This window comes from Mastomys coucha, unplaced genomic scaffold (genome assembly GCF_008632895.1).
Source record: "Mastomys coucha isolate ucsf_1 unplaced genomic scaffold, UCSF_Mcou_1 pScaffold3, whole genome shotgun sequence".
NCBI classification, from domain to species: domain Eukaryota; kingdom Metazoa; phylum Chordata; class Mammalia; order Rodentia; family Muridae; genus Mastomys; species Mastomys coucha.
The window spans coordinates 35,879,875-35,900,072 of record NW_022196909.1 but is presented as its reverse complement, the minus strand read 5'-3'; the positions used below and the strand labels follow the sequence as shown (position 1 = coordinate 35,900,072).

The 20,198-nt window shown below is 45.8% G+C and overlaps 1 protein-coding gene across 4 annotated transcripts in view; it reads left to right on the top strand.

The window, feature by feature from the left end:
- The window catches only part of Bicc1 (BicC family RNA binding protein 1), a 228,400-nt gene that overhangs the window by 168,423 nt on the left and 39,779 nt on the right, over positions 1–20,198 (top strand). For all 4 annotated transcript variants that reach the window (XM_031348533.1, XM_031348532.1, XM_031348534.1 and 1 more), the window contains one exon: positions 19,251–19,330. In XM_031348533.1, coding sequence (XP_031204393.1) covers positions 19,251–19,330 — 80 coding nt within the window. The remainder of the gene's footprint in view (positions 1–19,250; positions 19,331–20,198) is intronic.

The following is a 20,198-nucleotide window of genomic DNA, read 5'->3' as shown; positions in this document are numbered from 1 at the left end:
TGCCCGGCTCTTATTTTTATTTTTATTTTTTTAATGTTGAACCATTGTCTTTATAGGTCTAGACAAAGTGATTGTACCACCCTGCTTCAAGTTCCTCTTAGTCAGGAATAAAGGAAGCCAAGCTTCATAACACATTTTCTAGAAACAATGTTTCTACTCAGAGAGAACAGCTATACCCAAGCGGCTGGTTGTGGAGTTGAGCTCTGAGCATTCATCGTTACCATTCGCAGCTCTTTGGCAAGCGGTTGTTGCTTTGGAGTTCCAGCTTTGGAGTTCCAGCCGTTTCCTTCTGGTGCCAGCTGGCCACACACCTCTGCTGTGGACTCAAAATGGAGAGAGTCGACAGGTGCTGTGTGTTAGCAGCCTGTTGCTAGCACAACCCCCTCACCCACCTCCCACCCCACGCCAACCCTGCCCCACCCTTCTTTTACTATAAACATTTGTCAGATAGACTCACAGCACCCGGGCTCAAGCAGGAGGCAGTCTGAAGAGAAGGGGAACATAAAAGGTGCCACTAAGATCGGGCTTGCAGCCAGACTTTGGGAACTGGGTTCAGGCTTGACAGAATGCCTATAAACTATAGGAGGATGTAGTGATTCAGGTCTGCTGAACAAGGGGAAATAACTGTGAGCGTACAGTGCGAGTGGCCAAATTCAAGACTTTTGAGCCTTTGGGTGATTTAGCATATGGCGGCTAAGAACGAAGTCAGGTTTCTGTCTTCTCCCCGCCCCCCACTTTACAGTAAAGGGAGGAAGGATGGACTAGAACTCGGCCAGGACTGGAAGCAAGCTGGCTGCCAAGATGACCACAGGGACTTTCTCATTCACCTGTGGTGGGTGGTGGCAGTTTTTGGCTTTTTGAGACAGGGTTTTTCTGTGTAGCCCTGGCTATCCTGGAACTCACTCTGTAGTTCCAGGCTGGCCTGCAACTCAGAAATCCACCTGCCTCTGCCTCCCAAGTGCTGGGATTAAAGGCGTGGCCACCACTGCCTGGTTTGGTGGCAGTTTTTCTTGTGATGTTGGAATTGATAGGCATCAGCTAACCTTGCGGTTGTTCTTTGACAACGTTTATTTATTTCCTTCTCCAACATATTATTTTTATTAATTTATTTGGGAATTTCGTGCAAGGCACCCTGCGATGGTCTGATATGCTTGGCTCAGGGAGTGGCACTATTAGAAGGTGGAACCCTGTTGTAGTAGGTGTGGCCTTGTTGGAATAGGCATGTCATTGTGGGTGTGGGCTATAAGACCTTCATCCTAGCTGCCTGGAAGCCAGTCTTCCACTAGCAGCCTTCAGATGAAGATGTAGAACTCTCAGCTCCTCCTGCCCCACATCTGCCTGGATGTTGTCATGTTCCGGCCTTGATGATAATGGACTGAACCTCTGAACCTGTAAGCCACCCCCAATGAAATGTTGTCCTTTATAAGAGTTGCCTTGGTCATGGTGTCTGTTCACAGCAGTCAAACCCTAACTAAGACACACCCCAATCACACTTGCTTGCCCTCCTTCCAGAGCTACCGTCCCACCTCTGTATCCCTCAACCCCCACCCTACCCCCACCCCCGAAAAAGAGAGAAAAATATATGAAATCCAACGTGCTACCTATGTACCCACCGGAGCATGGTCACACTCCCAGTGTGCCATTAAAGAAAACTCAGTCATTCCCCTGCCATGCCACTCTCACCCCACCTTACTGCTGCCAAGATGGTTTAAATCACGGAATAACCACTGCCCCTTGCAACCATACCACAGGATTGAGGTGTTTCCTCCCTCGGTCGTTGCCAGAGCGAGTGTGGCAAGTGTGAAGTCAGAACAGGATGGCTGCTGTTCTGCACATAGGTTCTACACGTAGAACCAAGCCAGCTCTGTTCTGTTGGGTCCATTGTTTTAAGCCCTTACTTGGTTGCTGTTAGCATTAGGAATGCGAGAAAGCCATTGGAGGATTTTGTTGCAGTCGTTTCTCTGAGTTCTTACTCTCCTGATGCCCAGGTGGCCTCAAGGAATCACCGATGTACGAGAGAGCAACCTTGAACTGCAGATTTTCCTTCCTCCGTCCTCTAAGTGCTGGGATTACCAGTGTGGGCCAGCACACCCGGGTTTGTGCTTGCTGAGGATCAAATCCAGGCCTTCCTGCATCTTCTTAGCATCCTCTTAGGCAAGCACCGTGGTCACTAAGCCATGCTTCTAGCTCCATGGTTTGATTTGACCGTGACTTTCCTCCTGACATTCGATTGTAGGTCTATCAGTTTTTCAAAACGTGTACTAGCTTGACCGTCCCTACTAGGAAAAGGGTTGTATATTTTTTTTAACACTAAATTTAAAACTAGATGGTACTTGAAAATATTGGAGACTTTGGGGGAAATTATTGTTCAGCTTGTATTTTTGTCTTTTAAAATGTTGTTTAAACATTAGTCCTTGGAGCTGATAGCATGGGTTGGTTGACTTTTAAAGGTGTTTTTAAATTATCAGAGTTTATCACTGAGACTTAATCAAACAAACACGTTAAATATGTCTAAGATAGAGGACAAAGATGGTTTCAGACATAAATGGACCTAAGGAAGTCTGGGATTATTCAGAGACGATAAAGCAGGTAATCCCTCATCCGGAAGGAGGTCAGTTTTGAACTCAGACCAGGGTCCACGTCACAGTAGGATAGCATCCCACACGGAGCTGTGGTAGCCATTGTGGGTTGCTTTCCACCGGGATCTGGTATATTAATGTCCAGTTGGTTGGGCGCTATTGACTCCGGGAGGCTGAGAAGGAAGGCAGAAGCTGGAAATCTAGAATCAGCCAGCCAGTGGGATGTTGGATGAAAGCTGAAGTGACTGGACTAGATTCTCCAGGTGAGAGACATCTGAGAGGAAGAGTGGGCCCACAGAGCTCTCCCAAGAGCGAAACTGAGAAGACCGGGAGGGTCCGTGAGGAATGCAAGTGGAGAGTCCAGTCACCAGTCTGCTGTGAATAGTACAGGGAGCACAGAAGGTGGAGGAGCCATACCACATCCTCTCGATACTGACAACTCACCGTGAAGCTGATGTCACTGTCAGAACTGGTTCGTGGGAGAAAATTAAATTCAGGTCAGTTACCCGGGTCTGCGACCCGGATGCTTGCTGACTGGTTTCTATGGTAGGCTTTAGCTGTGTAGAAAACCAAGAGCTGGTGATGGTGGCGGCAGGAAAGGGCCAGAAACCTAGTTCTCTTGGAGTCCCACAATAATTCAGAAACCACAGGGCTGGAGAATTGGCTCAGCAGTTAAGAATTCTTCCTGATCTTTCAGAGAACTGACGTTCATTTTCTAGTCCTTACACTGGGCAGCTCAAAGCTATCTTTAACTTCAGTTCTAGGAGAGCTAACTTCTTCTTGTCTCCTCATACCAATAAAAAAAAATCCTTTAAAAAAACAATCAATAAATCAGAGATCTTGGGGCTGAGTCACAGATAGGAGGGAGGAAACCTGGTTCGTGGAAAGGAACCATCCTATACTTAGAATGCTGGATCCTATGCTTGATAGCTTCTCGGTAGAAGATTCCTACCATGGAAAGAAGTCAAAATTCACTTGAGGTTGAAGAAGACAAAAGAAATGTGTGCGTGTCCTGCAATAAAGCAGGCTGAGAATGAAGAGCATGTGCAGACAGTGTTGAAGAGAATCGGGTCTGAGCAAGCTTACAACCCAGTCTGAAGTCAAGAGAGAACACAACGTGGCTTAGAAGTCAGCCCATCGCTCCATTACTTCAGATTTCATTTTAGCTCCAGGGTGGACATCCCTACTCTCTCCTCCTGGAACAGAAGAGGCGATGGCCCTGAAGTTTCATGTTAGTTTTCTAATCCTTGCCTGATAAAGACGTAAAATAGTGGGCTGAATGAAAGAAAATGGAATCAGAAACCCAAGAGCGTCGTGGGAGCTGAGAAGGACCAAATATACCTAGACAGACCAGTACAGTAATCAGTGTGGCTCACGTGGGTGCAGGTTTGGCCCTCTACGGTCTGATGATCCCTGGATGGGGTCTCTGTCCACTGTGCATTTACTCAACAAGTTCCCCGTTCATATGGAAAGGGAAATTGAATCCCTACCTAGTTTTCCTATTATGAGCTAGTGTCGCCTTCTCTGTGGTTCTTCTTTGGAGGCTGTACCTGGTCCAGCTTGGGCATTTGATGAACCCTTTACAAAGGACAATAAAGAGTAGGCTTTTGTGTTCCATTCCAGGTCTGGAGATATATATTCTAGGAGTTAATGGAAGTTGAAAATTAGATTTCCTGTAAAAGAACTGATTTTTGCCAAGGAGGAGAAAGGATAAAAGTTGAAGAATTTCTACTCCAAGGAAGCGTACAAGGCTTTTAATAATGAGGTTTACATTTCAACTTGACTCATGCACATCTTTAATCCTTGGTGTTTACCCTCTCTTCTTGTGCCTCTAATGATAACTGGCTAGCAATTGACTGGTACTCTGCTTGCACAATAGTGGCATCCGTGTTACAGAGTTACCAATGACTCTCTCGAGGCTAGCTCCATGGGAGGGAGTTTCATGCCTGCTAATTATCCTCAAAATCCCATGGCCCTGGAGGTTATCATTTGCTGTTATTTTGTTGCTAAGTGCTCGTGCTATCAAATTCTTTGTTTTGTTTTGTCTTTTCAAGACAGGGTTTCTCTATATAGCCCTGGCTGTCCTGGAACTCATTCTGTAGACCAGGCTGGCCTTGAACTCAGAAATTCGCCTGTCTCTGCCTCCCAAGAACTGGGATTAAAGGTGTGCGCCACCATCGTCTGGCATAAAGGAATTATTTATTTATTTATTTATTTATTTATTTGGTTTTTTTTTTCAAGACGGGGTTTCTCTGTATAGCCCTGGCTGTCCTAGAGCTCACTCTGTAGACCAGGCTGGCCTCGAACTCAGAAATCCACCTGCCTCTGCCTCCCAAGTGCTGGGATTAAAGGCATACACCACCACCGCCTGGCTCAAATTCTTAATATTTATATTATACCTGTAGACCTGGGATGCTCACAACTATTGTTAGAGAAGCTCTTTTTTTTCTTTTTTGTAGACAGCAGTTACCAGTGAGTTGCATAACTCGTCACAGTACTAAAGGTATGAGACTCAGTACTCAGCCCTAAATGGGACATCTATATCCATCCCATTACTGCCACCATGTCTCAGGGAGCATGATGGATGGAAGATGAGGTGGAAATAATAATGTAAGGAGCACAGAATGAGGTAGGGGGAGAAATGTTGTCTTTGGCAAACAACATGGGTGTTGTGTGCATGAGCACACAGCAGCTACACAAGATGTCTACACAAGATAAAGCCAGCCCAGAATGCCAGCACAGTTGGGGGGGGGTAATTTCTAGTCCCCACCCTTACTGAGGAGCTAGGTAGTGGCAGCTGTAAGTTGCTGGGAAAGGAGAATCACTCTTTATTGTCTGTTGCCCACTGGTAGGGTGCCCATGCTCCAGTGAATGGTCCTAGGCACCAGGCAGACATGGGCAGTACTAGCTGGACTTAGTGTGTTATCAAAGAGAAGAAGGAAGAGAAGAGAAGGAGAAGAGGGAAGAGGAGGAGAAGGAGCCGGAGAGGAGGAGGAGGAGGAGCAGGGGGAGGAGGAGGAAGAGAAGAAGGGAGAGCAGGAGAAGGAAGAGGAGAAGGGGGAGCAGGAGGGGGAGGAGGGGGGGAAGGAGGGGGAAGGGGAAGAGAAGGGGGAAAGAAGGGGGGAGGAGGAGGAGGAGGAGAAGGAAGAGAAGGAGAACTCATGAAGCTGAGAAGAGGCACGTTGGGAAGATATGGGGAAAGTTTGAGGGCGAGAAATGGGGAGTAGTTATGATCATATTTCCTTGTATAAGTATATGTAATTCTCAAAAAAGATTTAAAAACATTTGTTTTGTAGAAGAGCAAAAATGACAGTAAAAATCAGTATAATTGATGGCCCTGGGAATATATATATATGTGTATATGTATATATGTATATGTATATATGTATGTATATGTATATATTTAAAATATACTTGTTGAAATATTTGAAATAAAAGATATCCACGAGCTTTATATATGTACAAAGACCAAGGCCAGGCCAAACTTGCATCCTTGAGTGATTTCAGATCTGTTTTCACACTGTCTGTAGACAGTTCTATTGCATAGGCGGAGACACACAGCCTTCTTAGCTTGATTGACAGGTAGAATCTACTCAGTAAGATGCACTAGCCCAAGTGTCCCACCTTTGAGTGCAATTACAGGCAAGTTTGGAAGCTTCCCAGAGGAGCCCATCAGCCTCCCGCATATGAAACCGGCCGAATCAGTAGTTACACCCATCTCCCTGGAGTAGATTTGAAGTTGGCTCTTAAAACAGTGTTTATATATTTACTATGCTGTGGGTGTCCATTGGAGGGCATATACCAGTCAGCGCCTTTAGAGGTTAAAGTTGTAGGAGGCCAAGAGACTATGAGAGATGTCAAAATGCCGTTGAATCCACACATATTTTTTTCAGAGGCCTTATACTCATTGCCGCACACTTATCTCTGACAGTGCCAAGCTGTTTCTAGTAATAAGCGGATGAAGAAAATGCACCTACAGCAGGTTGGAGGTAGAGCAGAGACGGGCAATAAGCTGTACTGGTGTTTCTGCTCTGCAGTCCCACGAAGTTCTGTGGAATGATAAAGTTGGAAAGAGCATCTTTACGAACATCTACTAAGATCTAAAGGATAAAATTATTTTTTTTTTCATTTTAACCATTGCATTTATTTATTGACTTTGTGTGCATGGGCAAACGCCATGCACTTTGGCCATGGTGTGAGTTTGGACTTTCAGGACTCTTTATTTTCTCCTCCTACCATGTTAGGTCCCAGCACTCAGATCATCAGGTGTGGTGGGAAGCACCTTCACCCTGAGAGCCATCTTGGTAGCTTCGGGAATGTTCATCTTAACCTATGTAGAGCGTAGAATTTACCTCCCAAATATTTGTGCCTGAAAAGAGTCAAGGGCAAGTAGAGAATGCTTCCTCCCATACACCAGGCCACTTCAAGCACTGGGAACTCGTCCTGAAGGGAGGACAGGGGCAGGTAGGTCAACAGTGCATCTTATCAGACCAGCAGGAAGTACAGTGAGTTGCTGCGGACAGAAGACAGGCAGAAGCAGCAAGCACATGGACATGGATCGATAATGATACGTGTTGGGGGACAGGAGGATTTCACAGATTTGGGCGAGACCATCGCAGGGGACCCCATGTCAAGGGACTTCTCAGTGGAACGGTGGTCATGTGTGCATGCCTGCAGCTCCAGGAGAACAAGCCAGAAACCCAAGGAGTTAAAGCATTGTGAAAACCAGAACACCCTAGGGACAGGGACATTTAGAGCATCACCAGGTGCCGCTGCCAATCGCGGGACACCTCTGTGAAGACGAAGCATTGAGCTTTTCAGAGGCCTTCACTGAGACTCCTCCATTAGCAAGGTACCATCTTTTGAGGCTCTTACTGACATGCATTCATAGGAGACTCCCAGATGCAGAGACCAACAGTAAGGTGCAACTTTCCGAACGTTCTTGGATAGGGTCGTGACGGGGGAGAACAAGAAAAAGATCGGAACATCTTTCACTGTACTGTAGGCACCCTGTCCTCGGCCTGCTCTTGCTTTTGAGGATTTCAGAAACTGTACTGAAGACAAAGAGATGTGGATGCAGGTGTTTGAAAGAGTCCTAGGTACATTTCCTAGTGGCCACAAGCACGGGACTTCACCCCCTGCCCCCATCTTTATTCTGTTCAAATCTAGGTCTTGAGTGGAGATAGCCCTGCCCTCGAATATTCTTGTTCAGCTTCACTGGAGGACTCTGTTTCCAGGGAATGAGTCTGTTTGTGAGTTATCCAGAGCAACCGTACAGCAAATGCCAGACAGTAACGTTGACAACATACACAGCCCCTTGGCCAGTTGTGCCGCCGAGGAGAAAGCTGTCCAGCCTTATCCTTAACATTTAAAGGTCTCTGTTTTGAAAGAGATCCTGGCAACAGTATACCTGGAAAATCAAAGGCTCTGAATTAAGTGCATTTTCTTTTACACCCTAAGCTTATAGTCAGAGTAAATGGCACCATCTGAATTCTCATGTGTGAATATGTTACTTTCTGATGGAAAATACACAAGAGATTGGAGCGTAAGATAAATTATACTTGTGATTCTGACACTTAGAAGTACCCACTGTTAATACGGCTGTTTTCTTCTCACTATGTGTATGTCCTTAAAAAGAAATAACACTCTAAATCTTTATTTGTGTTTCCAGGTTACTTCCAGGCATTTTATACCAATATGCAACTTCATGAAGAATGTAAGAGAGACTTTGCTGTCTGTAAAATTATTTAAGGCATATTTTTCTTGATTTTTATCAATACAACGATTAAGATTGAATTTTATTCATATTCCTATAGTTACCATCTTTCCACTGAATTATTTATTCACATCCTTCACTCATGTGAGGATCGTTGGTGCCTTTTGAACTGACTTATCAAAGTTCTGTGAATAGAACTGACTATCTTTCCTTTCAGAGGTGAGAGGGGGGCTTCTTGCACTTTCTGGGGCCTTTTGCGGAGAGTTGTTCACAGGAGAAGCAAGATTTTAAAGACGAAGCTCACACACAGTTGCCATTACTTGCAATATTTAAACAGAATATTACTTTTTTGACAAGTGCTTGGTGCATCTTGAAGTAGAGATGTTTGTGCTTTGAGAACCATTTCGAATTGCCCTCCTGCCACCAAAGAAACACATCTCCCAAGGCTACTGGGTTAAAGCCCGATGATCTCCATTTGGCAGAGTGAGTGACTACAAGGCATAGAGAAACAGCCAGGCCCATGGCGAGGGATGTCAGGACAGTTTTCAGACTATGGGTCTTTGGGGTGGTGGGAGAAAAAGAAACATCTACTTTACGAGTTTGTCAAAAATGGGATTTAGCAAAACAAATAGACAAACAAACAAAAACCTAGGCATTTTTCTTTTCTTTTCTTTTTTGTATTTTTGCTTTTGTTTTTTGAGACAGGGTTTCTCTATACAGCTCAGGCTGTCCTAGAACTCAAGTCTATAGACCAGGCTGGCCCTGAACTCAGAAATCTGCCTGCCTCTGCCTCCCAAGTGCTGGGATTAAAGGCCCAGCTTGGAATTTTTCAAATGATAGTTTTCCTGAAAGCCCAGTTCCCTAATTTTAGGCGTTTTAAAATTTTATTCACATTTTCAAGTTTCTTGAGATGGTGTGAATAAGCTTGCAACACAGACTATAACCTACAGCCAGGAGACCTGTCCTGAGCTGCCCCTCACGATAACAAAGGGAACGTTCTCAGCAGACAGCACAGAAGTGACGTTCGAGGTCAAGGCCAGTGCCTGGCTGCTTGTCTCCTGCTGTCCTTTATTGTGACTTAAATCCTCAGCCTTGTGTGTGTATGTGAGTGTGTATGTGTGTGTATAAATGTGTGTATGTGTGTATGTGTGTGTATATGTGTGTGCATGTGTGTGTATATATGTGTGTGTATGTGAGTGTGCATGTGTGTATGTGTGTGTATGTGTATGTATGTATATGTGTTGTGTGTGTATGTGTGTGTGCGTGTGTGTATGTGTGTGTGTGTATGTGTGTGTATATGTGTGTATGTGTGTGTGCGTGTGTGTGTATATATGTGTGTGTGTGTGTGTGTATGTGTGTGTATATGTGTGTGTGTGTGTGTGTGTGTGGTATCACATGTCCACTCAACGGGACTTACTGCCTTCCTGCGTGTGTCCTCTTACTCCGTAACGACAGTCAGCAGCTGTGTGTCAGATGTTTTGTGAACAGCCCCAGATGTTGTTAAAAGACACACTCTTCCTTGGCTTTGGAGGACAGCGCTTTGCTGTGCTCAGACCACAGGCAGGACCCCTGGGGCCTGTCGCACACATGGTGATCTGTACTCCATGGAGAGAGTGAGCATTGGTCATTTCTGGCACTTATATCTGTCCTCAGAACTTGCTGTAATCTCAGTAGTTTCCTGGGGAGGTTCCTTCCTGGCTTATGTCTGCGTGTCCTCCTCCCTCCACCCCCCATTCATTAGGAGGGCCTCAGAGGTCAGACCGGGATTCCGTTGCATTCCAGATGGTCAGTATTCTGTCTGTCTGTCTCTCTTTGCCATACCCCTCCTGGATCCCATGGAGACACTTTTTAAAACCTCATGTCCTGGGCATTGCCCCCCTCACTGAAGCGGCCCATCTGATATCCCCTGTGCCGTGACCTCCTTGTAACCCCTGTGCAGACTCCCCTGTTCTGATGTTTCCAGATTTCTTCTTGGCACTTGGCTTCCTCAACTCCCTCTTCCCAGAATCCTCTTCCTTATCTCTGGAATATAGACAGCCGATGCCAAAAAGCTGAGTCCAGTTATGTTTCTAACTTCCTTCTCTTCTCCTGTTTCTGCCCCTCTGCACTTGTTAAACACCTGTCTCCCACCTGCGTGGCACCTCTGAGGTTAGAACAGAGGTTAGTTTGTGTCACCTTGAATAGAACGGTTCGCACGGTAAAGCCCTTTCCTCTCCATGCACGCTCCGTGAAGACATCTGTTGCTGATTATACCTGCCGGTGCACCCCGATTCTGCTTCCTATTTGGTTTGCGTTCTGCTGTTCTTTTCTGAGATTATTTCTGAGTTTCCCTGAGTCTCTATAACTCTGCTCTGGATCAAACAGCTTTGGGAAGTCCCTCCGGGCTCCTGGAGGAGAAGGCGCATGCGTGATCTCCGGTCACCCCTCCTTATCCTGCTCTCTTTTTCCTGAAGTCTCCAGGCCGGTGGAGAACATGGGAATGGACTGGTAGCTTTACATTTCCAAATCTTAGTCACCACGCTGAGAAATCAGTGTTTCACTCACAAAAGCCCTGATTCCCTCCTGAGCAACCTAGGCTCATAGCTCCTTGTATTCAACTGAAGAAGGACCTATGGGTGCCATCTTGGTACATGGATATGCCTCTCATCCTTTCTTTCTTTCTTTCTTTTTTTTTTAAGGCTAAAACCTTCTCAAAGTTCCAGTGACAGGGATAGCTGTTTCTAAGCAGAGCTGAACGGTGGAGTTAAAATGTCCCTAGGCCATTTCCTGGTGCTTTCTCTTTTGACTTCCTGGTATCACCGAGTGTCACAAATTGGTTTTTTTTCCTCAGAGTTTGAGCATCACCCTTGCCAAGGCGACCTTAATATGAGCTTGGCATGGGGCTTTGTTGGGTTTAGACAGATGAATACCAGTGGGAGCATTATTCCCGTGCAAATTAGGGTTTTGAATTTAAAGTGTATCTGATTCTAGACTGCATTTGCTCTCCTATTGGATAGTAAGGTGGTAATGTTTCTTTTTTGTTTTAAACCAAGGTAGACAAGGAGGGCCGCACCTTACCCTGAACATCATGTTAAGAGGTCACTTATCCTGACTCAGTGTATTGTGGTTCCCGTTGGGAAAGAACATTCTATGGCCGACTCTAGGCTCTGAACTACTGGGTACCTGTTCTGTTCTAAAAATCATCTCTAGTCGGGGCTCATCAGTAAGCTCAGGTTTTCTATTTGAAAGATAGAAAGCTTTTGTTTTAAAAAGCAAATGTCCTGCCTGGTTGGTTGTCTTGAGAAAAGGCCTTTCTAAGATCAGCCTATAGGCTAACCTGTAGTGCGGTTTCTTGATAATGATTGATATGGGAGGAGCCAGTGCACCATGGGCGGTGCCACCGCTGGGCTGGGAGGAGCCAGTGCACCGTAGGCGGTGCCACCGCTGGGCTGGGAAGAGCCAGTACACCATGGGCGGTGCCACCGCTGGGCTGGGAGGAGCCAGTGCACCGTAGGCGGTGCCACCGCTGGGCTGGGAGGAGCCAGTGCACTGTAGGCGGTGCCACCACTAGGCTGGGCGGGGCCAGCTCAGTGTGGGCGGTGCCACCCCTGGGCTGGTGGTACTAGATGCTGTAAGAAAGCAGGTGGAGCAAACAATGAGGAACAAGCCGGTACCTCTCTATGGCCTCTGCATCAGCTCCTGCCTCAGGTTCCTGCCCCAACTTCCCTCAGTGATGGACTTTAAACCTATAAGCAAAAAATAAACATCTCCAGTTGCCATTGGTCATGGCGTTTTTCATCACAGCAATAAAAACCCCTAACTAAAGCTCAAGTCTCTCTGAGGAGTCGGGAGAGAAACTTACATGTTCCACAGTAAGTACGAGCAGCCGCTGGTCGTCCTCAAGTTGAATTCACCTCTGCTGCTCCCAGAGCGGCTTGCCAACTTAAAGGAAAAGCAATCAAATCAAGAGCGGGGATGGGGGTTTGGGGGGGGGGGGAGTGTCAGTGATATCTCAGCTGTGACTCGGTTCAAGGAGAGTTTGAAGCCAAATCCCTTCAGCACATGAGACTCAATATGTTTGTTTTTGTGCCTTACAAAGCACATTATTCGGGAAATACCGGCAGGGCGAGCTCTGTTTTCCATCGACTTTGATACAAAAATCACACATTAGTGAATAAGGCAGAAGAGGAGGCCAAGCTGTGGCCTGGGAAGCCAGCTGTTGATCCACGCCAGCTGTTGATCCACGCCAAGATCTCCAGGCTGCACTCTTTCCCTCAGCTGGGGCAGAGGGCACCATGCCAGCATATTAGCATTAGGGTTCTTGGAAATGCCTTAGGGGTTAGATAAACTACATATACCAAGACAGCGAAAAAACTGCAAAATAAAGATATTGGGTTAGTTTAGGTTGGTTTAAGAACATTAAATGGTTCAGAGGTGAAATGCCTGTGTGGTCCCTGCACAGGACCCTAGGCCAGTTTTCAGTACCTTTGTGTCAGAGACTCCAAACCATTCTCATAAGTCCAGCTGCAGGGGGGATGCAGTCCCTCTTCCATGCCAGGCACACACCACATACACGTAAATAAAAATAATAAAAATAACTTTTAATAGGAGTCTTAAAAATATTCTAGTATTACTCTACAGTAAAACAATGTAGATTCGTGAGGAAGCCTAGTGGGCTCACCCAGACCCCTTCCTGTTGCTGTCACCAAAGCTCCTGACAGCAATTTAGTCGGGGGTGGGATGGGGAGAGAGAGAGAAGAAGGAGGAGGAAAAGGAGAAGGAGGAGAAGGAGAAGAAAAAGGAGGATGAGAGAAGAAGGAGGAGGAGGAGAGAGAGAGAGACAGAGGGGGGAGGGAGAGAGAGAAGAAGAAGGAGGAGGAGGAGAGAGAGACAGAGAGACACGGAGAGAGGGGGGAGGGAGAGAGAGAAGAAGAACAAGAACAAGAAGAACAAGAAGAAGAACGAGGAGGAGAGAGAGAAGAAGGAGGAGGAGGAGAGAGAGAGACGGGGGGAGGGAGAGAGAAGAAGAAGAAGAACAAGGAGGAGGAGGATGAGAGAGTAAAAGGAAGGAGGAGGAGGAGAGAAAGAGACAGAGAGAGGGAGAGAAGGAGGAGGAGGGGTGGACTGTGTATGCTGAGGTTTGGTTTGTTGCTATGTATTATAAGCCTAAATTCTATATCCCAACGTCTAATTTCCTCATGAAGAAGAGATCCTCACACATGGGTCAGGAGAGGTGGCTCAGCGGTCAAGAGCACTGACTGTTCTTCCAGAGGTCCTGAGTTCAATTCCCAACAACCACGCGGTGGCTCACGACCCTCTGTAATGGGATCCGATGCCCTCTTCTGGTGTGTCTGAAGAGAGTGACAGTCAAATACACAAAATAAATAAATCTTAAAAAAGAGAGAGAGAGAGATCCTCACACGTATACCAGCTTTTGTTATGTTCTCTCCCCCTCCTTTCTTCCCTCCCCTTCTCTCTCTCCCTCCTTCCATCTCTTCCCTTCTCTTTCCCCCTCCCTCCTTTCCTCTCTCCTTCCCCTTCTCTCTCCCCCTCCTTCCCTCTCTTCCCTCTCTTTCTCCCTCCCTCCTTTCCTCTTCTCTCTCTCTCCTTCCCTCTCCCCTTCTCCCTGCCTCTTTCTGACACTCTCACCCCTCCCTCTTTTTCCCTTTACTCCCACCCCCCCACCTCCATCCTCCAGAGTCTCTCACTGACTTTCCCACAGAGTTGTTAGTAGCTACCTCAGGACTGACTCAGGAATCCACACATTTTCACCCCCATAGGAAAAGGTCTGAGCTGACATTAGAAGTGTGCTTTGTGTGCAGTCTCCCAGCTCTTCCCACTCTGAAGTCAGTGAGCACCCTCTTAGAGACCTAGGGCTTTTTCTGCTCCTTGATATGTATTGATATTTTTTTTTTTGTACAAAACATCTATGCTTAAGGCCACACAACCTTGTTTGTATGGATTCTCCAAAATTGGAAATTTGGCTATGATTACATCACCTAGAACGCACCCAATCTCCTACCCATCTAATCTGGAAACTTAAGTCTGAAATGCTTTGACATCCAGATCTCCTCCGGGTGCTGTCTTGATGCCCAGAGCACAAAGTGCTGCTATACCTAGCCTGAGTGGTCTAAGGCAAGCACAAGCGATCAGCTTTAGCAGTTGGGAGCCTATTAAAGCCTGTGAGGTTCCACACTGGCAGAAGGCAGGAACAGGACTCATGAGAGAGATCCCATGGTCAACCCTCAACACAAAGTGAAAGAGAGTGAACCCCAAGTGGGGCGAGGCTCTGAACTCTCAGGTGATAGAATTCAGAGATGTTCAAGAAGTTAAACCTGACACAAAAATGAAGAGCTATCCAAGCCAAGAGAAACTACCTCACACTGATCTCTCTTAAGGCTGGTCAGATGCGTTGGTAAAATTTACCAGTGCTTTCAGGTCAGGTTATGGGCTCTACAAAGATGATCTTTATTTGGGATGTTGCGAGCGCAAAGGGTGGGCTCACTCAGAAAAGTGGTTGTCTGTCTGTCTCTCACAGAACAGATTGAATAATAGACTGAATTTTGGAGGCTGAGGAGATGGCTTAGGGATTACGAGCACTGGCTGGGCTTTCGGAGGTCCTAAGTTCAATTCCCAGCAACCACCTGGTGGCTCACAACCATCTGTAATGGGATCCGATGCCCTCTTGTGGTGTGTCTGAAGACAGCGACAGTGTACTCGCATACATAAAAATAAAATTTAAAAATTTGTTTTTAAAAACTAGACTGAATTTTGGGGTATGGCGGGGGAACATTTGTACTCAACAGTGCTCAGTCACAAAGACAGGACTGTAGTCTACAACAACCCAAGCTAAAATATCAATAGCATATAACCATATGGTGAAGGGGCCGTCAAAGGTGTCTATGAACTCACAGGTGGAAGCCATAAGAACATCCCTGTGAAAGGTGTTGAGCTTCTGCAGGGCGGGGCCCGTTTTCTTTTGTCCCTTCTGTGGTGTACACAGACCAGCACAGCTGTATTTCTCAATGAGAGCGGTTGCTAACCAGGCTCCTCTCTTCCATGGGAGGTGGCATAGCTGAAAGACAGGAGCAAATGGGTACAATCTGAATCTGAAAACCAACACTCTCGAACGCCTCTGATACTCGGATCAGAAGAGCTGAAATTTAGAATTTTGGTGGTGAAGTCCAGTGCACGTGGTCACCTTGGGAAACGAAGGGACCTGAGCCTAGAGTCTCCTCCATATTGACATTTTTGACAGTAGAAGGCTGCTAGTCTGTTCAATAGCACTGGGTGTGGATGACTTGCTTGGTTTTTAACATCCCTAGTGCTATTCAGGTGGTCCGCACCTATGGTTCCATTGAACACTGACAGCTCCCTGTCACAGGGAGTGTCTACAAAGGGGAAGCCAGAGGTCAGGGATACTTCGTTTCTAAGGTGAACAAACCGAGGACAACATGAGATGGGAACCTGAGGTATAGTTGGAGAGCAAAGGAGTGCGTCTCAAAGTAATTGAGTCTGACGAGAGGAGAGCTGTGCACTTGGTTCCTTTATGTCTTCTGATGCTTTCTGGCTGATGTTTAATTCATTTTATGCTTATCGGTGGGATCAATACCATCAAGTGTTTCTGGGCAGATTGAAATGCAACATTTATCCCCTGTGATTTTTTACACGATCTTAGACTGAAATCTTCACCAGGTACCAGCTTTCATGCGTGGCAATAAATGAGTTGAGGTTCCATTCAGAATAGAAGCAGGCGAGAGATGACCAGGGGAAAGGGGATCCGATGTGGTAGTGTTGTTTTTCTCTGTTTCTATTAAGCTTGGCTAATCAGAGAGCCACTTTCCAAAAAGAGCTGGGCCACAGGTTTGGGGTTAGGGTTTTGGAGACATTGCACAGGCCCAGCTTCTTTGAATAATAATTCACTTTCTGACCACTAGGTGGTGCTCATTCACTTCCAAATTTGCTGTTGAGGTTTTTTTGTTTTTGTTTGTTTGTTTGGTTGGTTTGGTTTGGTTTTTTGTTTTTTTGTTTTTGTTTTTGTTTTTTCTTTTTCTTATTGTTCTGTTGTTGGAAAGAAGGTTGATAACCAAATTATCCTTAAACTGAGCATGCCTGAACCTCTACAGTTGCAGGTGTATAAGAATTTTAATATGGTTATCCAGCTTGGGAAATAATGGGTTTATAAATGAATATACCTTGCACATGGTGTGTGTGTGTGTGTGTGTGTGTGTGTAAATTAATTTATATTCTTCAGAATCATTTTGTCACTTCTGTGGAACCAGTGCATAGCAATTGCAACAAACATTCTCATGGATAGATGTGGCTTTCTTTGTGGATTTAAGAATTCTCTTGATAAGCCAATGAAATGCCTGTACGGCGTATGGACGTAGTGCGTATGTGTTGTGAGGAGCGCCAGGTTCTCCAGGCATGATGGTTGTAGGGTTCTCAGAGTAGCGACAGAAGCAAGAAGCAAAGTGGAAGACACTTGAGACTGGGATCTGGATGTGGGTAGCATTCCGGGGAGGAGTCAACTCATGTAGACATCTTAAGAGGAGTGTGATGAGAGTTAGCTAGCAGATATGGAGAAAAGGCCAAGCTGGGCCTGTGTAGGAGGTACGGGGAGATGAGCGGTCAGGATCACAGGAGGTAAAAATGGGTTGTGTCCTAGACTGTGGTGGGCAAGCGTCCGTGTGCCTTACTTTTATAGGTTCCCTAAACTTAGAGCCTATGAAAGACTTTTTTTTTTTTAGAGAGTCTTGAAGCATAAAGTCTTTGCAAATGTCAGAGACGAGGCTACAAAGATAAGGGGATAAAGAGAGACTCAGGCAGGGGTAGCAGAGGCGACAGGGCAGAGAAGGGCGGGGTGACAATGAAGGGGTGATTCAGTGCAGGTTCACCCCATAGTCCTCATTCCAAAGCCTCGGGTGTTGTCAGCTGTGGTCTCATATCCTGGTCAAAGGAGCGGAGTATTCTTAAGAACATAAGTTTCTCCTCTCCTTCCTTTGTTGGCCCCTCCCCCAGATTGACCGGTTGCACCTCAAAACATGCGATGTGTTCAGCATGGCCTTGACTTTGTCCTGTGGGGTACACTGGCAGTTCAGGGAGGGATCCCGACATGGGAAGACGTATGTAGTTCAGGTATAATCACAACCCTGTGGTTCTGGGTCCTTAACCTGAGGAATTCCTGCTTTGGAAGAACAGTATTTACAGATCTCTATCCTGTACCAAACAGAAAGGACTTAGGGAATTCTTGACCATGATCATGACATATTCATGGTCACAACCAAGGTATCCATTTCTTGACTTTAATCACTAAATGCAAATGGGCAAATGGCTCTCCACTTACCCCCAGGATGGTCTCCATCTGCACCAGCCTGGCCAATAAGGTGTCAGAATACCCAGACTACTAAATTCTAGGAACCCAGTGAAAGAGAAATGGAAACACACCCTCGTGGTTCCGTGCCCTTGACTTCTCCCTCTTGGGGTGTCCAGATGTCGCTGCACACCAGGCTGGAAGGATGAAGCAGAGTCCAGATCACACAGGATCTCTGTTCCCCTGATAGCGAGTACCTTGGGGTGGGAGAGAGAGAGAGTGAGAAGACCTTCTCTGAGGATGATCGTCAATGAAACAGCTCTCGGAGACGACCTTAGCTTGGGCACCTTTATTCAGGGTGGGCTTGTACACATACACCTTATTTGGGGTGAACCAACCAATGGTTATCTAGTTTTGAGGAAGAGGGTGATAATATGGGGGGGGGGATAGGGTCACTGGCTGAAGGCTAAGGCTACAGAGATGTCTCATTAGCATGAGGAGGCATTCCAGGAATCTCGGGTGCAGGACTACATGATAGTTCTCAGGTAGTCAACATGGGATCCAGATCCCTCAGAGAAGAGGAAGCCCCAGCTGACCAAGAGAGTCCGCCCCTTTGCAGGGCATGCAGAGCTGTCCGTTAACATCAGACTCTGACCTTAGCAGCAGGGCAACACACCTTGACCGGTAGATTTGGGCAGAACCCTCCCTCTGCTGGAAGACTTCAGCTGTGTCTGGCCCTCGTTCCAGTTCCTCTTAGTGAGCCTGACAGGCCAGTCCTCTACTGTAGCCGGCTCTCCAGTCCTTACGTCTTGGATCCCACTCTCTTTCATACAATAACCAGGCATAACATGTAAAATACTTTATGAAATGTTGTTCAGCGTCCTTGTACATCACTCAAGCACTGTGTGTGCGGGAATCGTCTTTACCATTCCCCAGGCCTTGGTCCAGTGAAGGCAATCAGTAATCCCCCTTGAATGACTGGACACTTCCCTATTTAAAATCCAGTTCAATAAACAAATCACGCTGTGTCTTAGTCACCCCAAATGAACTCTGGATAAATACGAAATATTCCCGAGTGGAATTTGTTGTTGTGAACATTGGCCTATGAGGATGTTTTCTGTAATACATCATCAAGGTTTAAATTGTGGACAGATTTGGAAGAGATTGCATTAAAGGGCCAGGCCTGAGTCCTATAAAATCCATTTTTCTAGGGCAAGTTACTATGCTGCTTTCTGCATTGGTTTTCTGTTTTTTTTTTTTTTTAACCTTCACAAAGCTATAGCTTGGACTGAACAAATTATTACTCTATTATCTTTAGAATGGGGCCAAGAATATAGCAGGAAATCAATTCACAAGTTGAATTCATAAATACCTTATTTTATTTCGCCATGGCGTGATTTGCTTATTGTGCGGAAGTTGAGGGTAAGCGGCTCATCCGGTTTTCAGAAGAGGGGGAAAAATAAAACATCGGTAAATGTGCACGCTGGTTACTTTCCTATGCTTGTGATTATAGTGATCACACACACACATACACAGTGCAGTGACTACAGGGTTTATTGTGGAACCTTTCGTACTGTGAAATCGAATATGTAGTCTCGAAGCGGGCGGTTGCGGGAGGTGTGAGGTCTCGTGTAAGCCCTTCTGTTTTTTTTTTTTGTTCTAGATCCCCACATCAAGGTTTGTGGGAAGAAAGAGGATGTGAAAGAAGCCAAAGAAATGATCATGTCTGTCTTAGACACGAAAGTAAGTGAACACTCCACGCTGCTGCTCAGGATCTGTGTGGAGAAGGGAGAACCAGGGAATAGAAATCAGGAAAGCGAAAAGTGCATGAGATTCTGCTGGGGGAGGGGGATAGAGAGAGAGAGAGCTTAGTATGAATGGTTTCTGGCATATCAAGTAATTATGTACATACACACATACACATATAGATAGATAGATAGATAGATAGATGGATGGATGGATGGATGGATGGATGGATGGATGGATGGATGGATGGATAGATAGATAGATAGATAGATAGATAGATGATAGATAGATACCATCTTCAGAAAGATACGTTGGCCCTGGTTAGTGCTACGTAAGTAACAAAGATGATAGAAATGAGCACATTTCCTCCTCTGAGGTCATAGGAGCCCTGTGGCCCTGCATGAGTATCTGTGTGTGCTCACCTGTGTGTGTTCACGCTTGGCCTGGAATGAATGGGATGCTCAAGCTACTGCAAGTACATACACAGAAGAATAATGACAGAAGCTGAACGCGTGGAAGCCTGCACCCATTTGTGATGCCGCTTCTTTAAATCCCTGGCTGTCTGCCGGCGTTTAATGTTGTACAGATAATAACTTGATTTAATCTTCAAAAGTAATTCATCACAGAGATGTTAAAATCATTTGGCCAATATCTCAAAGCTGGTAACTGGGGAGGCGGTTCAAATCCACACTATGGTTCCAGCTTTTTATTTTTTCCTTACTACTTAATATTTTATTAAACTATTTCTGATCTTGCCCTCTGGCCTTTTGTTTTCCTGGATTTATCTTTGTTTTTTTGTTTTGTTTGTTTTGTTTTGTTTTGTTTTTTTAATTTTTAAGAATTATTTACCTTGTAACTTTTAAGT